The following is a 5,977-nucleotide window of genomic DNA, read 5'->3' on the forward strand; positions in this document are numbered from 1 at the left end:
AATTTTATTTAATGTTGTTGTCGTTTTTTTTTTTTTTTTATTCATTTTATTTATTTATTTTGGTGGTGGAAATGCTCATTAAAGCAGTTTCGGCTTGCAGAATCTAAAAATCTTTAGGACATGCAGTCAGGAAGGGGTTAACCTGTCATCAGAGGCACAGGAGAAGCAGTGGGAGGGGGCAGGGTTGCAAAGAGCAATTCTGTATGTGTGTGTGTGTGTTCAGGAAGCAAACAATAAGGTGCACTGCTGCTTTAAATGCTGTGGGCTGTGTGCATGCAGAGCTCAGCCGGATCTGGAGCTCTCTGATCAGTAGCTGGTGGCTCAGCCCTTGGTGAGGCTGCTTCACTCTGGCACAGCCCACTGTAGAGACACCAGGGCAAGGCGTACAACATGATCCATCCATGGTGCCCACTGAGCTAGTATTTGCAGACACCTTTAGCTGGCGGAGGTGGGAGAGGAGGTCGTGCCTTGCATTGCTGCCTGGTAAGTTGCAAACTTCTTTATTCTTCTGCTTTGTAGGCAAGGGAGGTGATTTGCAATTATCTGCACTCGTGCTATACGTCCCCCCCCTTCTTTTTTTTTTTTTTAGCACCGATCTGGCATGGAAGTGGTTAAAACCAACTGCTGAAAATGAAAGCAGCGCCCTTCCTCTCCCATGGGGTGTATGCTTTCCTTGCAGGGCTCAGGTTTCACACAGCACCTATAACCTGCTGCCTAGCATTCAACAGGTGGAATGTGAACTCCTTCTAAGGCTACTTCTTTATTTTGCAGGGAAATGGGTAACCAGGTGGAGAAACTGACCCATCTAAGTTACAAAGAAGTCCCAACGGCAGATCCCACAGGGGTGGATAAGGACGAGGGACCTAGAATCGGAGTCTCCTACATCTTCTCTGCTGATGACGATGACTTGGAGGAGCCAGGACATGACCCCGACAAGCAAAGATCTCTCCAAGAGGATCTGCAATACGACCACTGCAATGAGGTGGAGTGTTCGGTTTATTATAGGGATGAATGTATTTATGAAAAGGGGTTTGGGGCCGGGGACCAGCTGATCACTTACTCCCCTGAGAACCTATTGAATAAATGCAAGCCTGGGGACCTGGTGGAGTTTGTAGCCAAGAACCAGTATCCCCACTGGGTGGTGTACGTGGGTGACTTTCAAGTGGTACATTTATACAGACTGGAGATCACCAACAGCTTTCTGACTGACGCCAGCCAGGGCCGGAGGGGCAGGATTGTCAACGACCAATATAAATTCAAACCACTGTGCCCCGAGATGGTGGTACAGAATGCCATGGAGCAGGTGGGGGCGAAAGACCAGGAGCTGAGCTGGAGGAACTCTGAGTGCTTTGCAGCTTGGTGTCGATATGGAAAAAGAGAGTTCAAGATCGGAGGCGAGATCAGGATAGGCAAACAGCCCTACAGGTTAAAGATCCAGCTGTCCGAAAAGAAAAGCCACACGTTGGAATTTCAAAGCCTGGAGGACCTGGTCATGGAGCGGAGGAGGAACGATCAGATCGGAAAGACGGCGGTTCTCCAGGAACTCTCCAACCACCTCCACGCTGAAGATGAGGTCAGGACTGATCACAATGCCAGCTGATGGATTAAAACTGAAGGCTGCGAAATTGAGATGTTATAAACCCCTTTGGGCTGATTCACAGCGGTTTTATTCAAATGGCTTGTGAAAGGAAAGCTGATTAGTTCTGCTTCGGCGTTAACCCTTTGCGCCTCTCCCTGGTTTACTGCAGAGACCAGTTTACAGATTTGGAGCCCATGTCGTAAATTATTTGCCCGAAAAAGCACTATGCATTGAGCTTGCAAATTATTATTATTATTATTTTATTTTTTGAAGTCAGGTAACAAAAGGTTCACTCCCTTTGCAAACCTTGCATCCAATGAATACCGTCTGAGCTAACGAATCACTTTCTAATATCTGATTAACGCATCTTCCTTTTGCATTTCTAACACCAAATATTAGCACAGAATTTTTTTTTTTATTTCCTTAAATTTGATTTATTTTTAATTTTTTTTTTTTTTTTTACTATATATTTAAGGTGAACCTCCTTGGCGCAGCTGTGAAGTTTTCATAACGTAAAATGTCTTATCTTAGCTTCGTATTTGCATAATGGTCACATTTCGTGCCGCATAAAAATGATTTGTACACTTTAATTTTGGGAAATGGACCGCTGGGCTCGAAAAAGGTTGGGGAGGGGGAGTAAATCATCCGTTCTCATCTAGTAAACATCGGGAAGACACTGTAATGTTTATGCTACTGCAGTTTTCCTGCCAGGTTGATGCTTTGAGGATTTATATTTTTTTGGACATGAGGAGTTTAACCCTTTGTGCCTCGAGGGGCTGGTTGATGAGTTTTTAGAGGGGGTGTGTGCACTGGGATCACTGCCTCGCTGAGTGAAGTGTTTTTTATTGGAAGTCTTACTGGGTGATGAGTGTCTCAGGAGGGACGTGTATCAAGGCATTTGAATTTCCTAGTGGTAGTGTTAGTCTGCGGGAATGTCTGCAGCATATTGAACTCCATATTTAAAAAAAATATATTTAAATTTCTGGCTGATGTGAATTACAAAGCAGGCATCAATAATTCATTACATACTGCAGTGGTCCTTACACCTGTGGCTCTCCAGCTGTTGCAAAACTAGACATCCCAGCGTGCTCTGACAGACTGGAGTTTTGGCTCATGCACAGCACCGTGTTCCTTCTCCCGGAACGAGCATGGGTTTTGTGCATAACCCCTAAGGCATGCTGGGAGTTGCAGTTTTCCAACTACTGGAGTGCGACCGGTTTGAGATAGTTGACCTACAGTAAAGGCGATGCCCATTGTAGATAACGGCCCAGTCTAAGTAAGGGTATATTCATACAGTGTGGTCAAATCGTGGTATATTGCTGCGACCATCACAAAATTGTTGCATAACACACTGGTTTGTTTAATTGTTGCATTTGGCTAGGTCTACACTACGACATTTGTTGCGCGACAGATGGGGCGCAACATTTGTCGCACCAATGTCGCGCGACAATTTTTATTATGGCAGTCTATGGTGTCGCACTGCAACATGCGACATGCTGCGATGCAACAGTCGCAGAAAAATCCATCTCAAATGGATTTTCTGCGACTGTTGCGTCGCAGTCGCAGCATGTTGCAGTGCGACACCATAGACTGCCATTATAAAAATTGTCGCGCGACATTAGTGCAACAAAATGTCGCGCGACAAATGTCGTCGTGTAGACCTAGCCTTTTCCCACACTTTCGCAGCAATTGAACTGCAATTTGATCACACTATGTGGGTGTATTGACCTTCAAAATTTTTACATAAGTTCCTTTTGCACTAACTAACAATTAGGCCAATTATCGGGGATGAGCATGTGTCAAAACGCTCATTCCTGATAATTGACCTGTGTAAAAGGTGCTGGAGAACCAGCGCCAAAAATCACCGTTAGGCCTCCTGCACACGAACGCGTGCTGCCCGTTGCCGTTTTGCGGATCCGCAATACACGGGCGCCGTTCCGTGGGCATTCCGCATCACGGAGGCGGACCCACTCGCTTCAATGGGTCCGGAGATGCGGAACGGAAGCACGGAATGGAACCCTACGGAAGCACTACGGAGTGCTTCCGTGGGGTTTCGTCCCGTACTTCCGTTCTGCAAAAAGATAGGACATGTCCTATCTCATGGCGGACCCATTAAAGTGAATGGGTCCGGGATCCCCACGGTCGGTGTTCGTGCATTGCGGCCCGCAATTTGCAGGCCGCAGCACGGCCACGGGGCGCACACGTTTGTGTACAGGAGGCCTTATTGTGCAGTAGGTTGTTCTGTCTAAAAAGCAGGGACAGGTATTGCTGTATCAATCACTTGTTCCCCATACAGCAGAGGTGATTGCAGCACTGCTCTCCGCTGACAATCAGGCAATTATCGGGAGCGTCTGCTTCATACTCGATAGTTGCCTGACACGTCGGTCCGTGCAAATGAACCTTTAAGGTACAGTAATTTCACACAGGTATAATTGTGCCGAATTTCTGAATGGTACCATTATTATGTCCGTTTGAAATTGGCCTTCTGACATTTTTGGGTGAGCGCAAAGTGGATTCAAATTTAATGCCGCTGACAACTCTGCCGGTTTGGATGTGGATTTCTGCATGCGGATATGTCTGTGGCATAAAATCGCTCCATGCGCATCCACCCTAAGGCCTCTTGCACACAACTTCTTCCTTTTTTTTTTTTCTGTTTACGTTCCGTATATAAATCATTTCAATGGATCCGCCAAAAAAGCGGAAGGCACTCCTTATGCCTTCCTTTTCCGTTCAAAGATAGAACATGTCCTATTATTGTACGCATAACGGACAAGGATAGTACTGTTCTATCAGGGGCCAGCTGTTCCGTTCCGCAAAAAACGGAATGCACACGGACGTCATCCGTATTTTTTTATTTTTTTTGCGGTTCCGTTTTTTGCGGACCTCAAAATACTGAAAAAGCCATATGGTCGTGTCCAAAAGGCCTAACAGTGGCAACTTTCTGCTGCTCCCTTATGACGAAGGCAAATCCTGGCCCAACTGCAGAATGTTAAGAAGTAAAATTGTGAGGTTTTCAAAAATTAGAATGTGACCAAAAGTTTGTATACTGATAGCTCAACGGGTTCAGTATATAGGGTTGAATTTTGCTTGACACAAAGTTGCCTCAAAGTGCACAACGCTTCCTGTCCAACGACCACTTTTTATATTGGAGCAGTAAAAATGTAGACGCCTGATCACCTCGGCCAGCTTTAACCACCTGTCATCCCATTGACTTCAAAAAGTGATTGAAAAACAGCGATAGTAATCTTACTTTAGGTTTTGGTGAAGAAACTCCAAAAATGTTAACAGCAAAAAAAAAAAAGTGTGCCGATTCGGTAAATTTCAGCCAAGAAATTGCTTGGTCACATGACCAATTATCTAGATGTGTCCCTTTCAGTCTGAGGTGTCATGCCTGCAATATGCATTGGCAATTTTAGCAAACCATACTTCAAACCAATCCTTTACAGTGTGAGGTCTCGTTCCACTGACTTGGTTTTCCCCTCAAACACTGAAATCAATGCTTCTAGGGGAGGACCCTGTCCGATGTGACATCTGATCATAGCACAGACTCCATGTACTGGAAGAAAAATGAGCCATTGTATTTTGATGCATGGACCCCATTGGGGTGCCATGTTTGAAGCCCTGAGATACACTAATTAGGCCTTAAAATTACATTTTGCTGATTATTTATTATTTTTTATTTCCCCCACTATGGTCCATTCTGCATGAGGCCTAATAGGTACTATTGCTTTTAGGCCGAATGCACGCGGCCGCTCTCAGCAAGATGCCAGGCCGGGATACCACGGACCGCTCACGGGCTTGTGCATTCGGCCTTACATTGACACCTGACCGATAAGGCTGGGTTCACATTCTGCACCCAGGACAGAAGGGTTTTTACCCCAGATAGTCTTTTCGTGACCCATGGGCCAATTCTTCACCCATTTGCTGCTAACATCACAGTTCCTCTGGGGAGTAGATTTCACCTGAAATGGCCCCATAGTATCCACATGGACTGCCTTTATAAAAGACGCACCCTTACTGCCAGACACCAAATTTATACCCACCGTATAGGAGGTTGGCAGTGTAGGCCCGGCTTTAAAGGGGATATTTCAGGTCCCCGACATGTCTGTTAGAAATACTTGCATTTTTCTACATGTTTCTTATAACGTTGTATTGTGCCATTGAGCGGTAATAGCAAATGTATCCTGTACTTTACAGGAGGAATTAGAGGGGAATGGCACAACGCAGGGTTTTAAGAAAAAATGCACTAGTTTTGTCATTTTATGAGAAACGCAAGTAGGAGGTGTAATAGGTCCTCACTGAAACCTAGGTCCACCTTGAACACCATTTTGCTTTTTGTACTCTACCTTACAAAGTGTAGTCGTATTACAAATATTATTCCTGAGTTATAGGATGTGT

General features: G+C 45.3%; 1 protein-coding gene across 1 annotated transcript; it reads left to right on the top strand.

The window, feature by feature from the left end:
* The first annotated feature begins 284 nt into the window (after positions 1–284).
* LRATD2 (LRAT domain containing 2) lies at positions 285–2,552 on the top strand. Its single transcript, XM_040432374.1, has 2 exons — positions 285–483; positions 772–2,552. Exon 2 carries the CDS (start codon positions 776–778, stop codon positions 1,598–1,600), a length of 825 nt encoding a protein of 274 aa, XP_040288308.1. The 5' UTR covers positions 285–483; positions 772–775; the 3' UTR covers positions 1,601–2,552.
* The last annotated feature ends 3,425 nt before the right edge of the window (positions 2,553–5,977 follow it).

Source organism: Bufo bufo, chromosome 5, assembly GCF_905171765.1.
Source record: "Bufo bufo chromosome 5, aBufBuf1.1, whole genome shotgun sequence".
Lineage (NCBI taxonomy): Eukaryota > Metazoa > Chordata > Amphibia > Anura > Bufonidae > Bufo > Bufo bufo.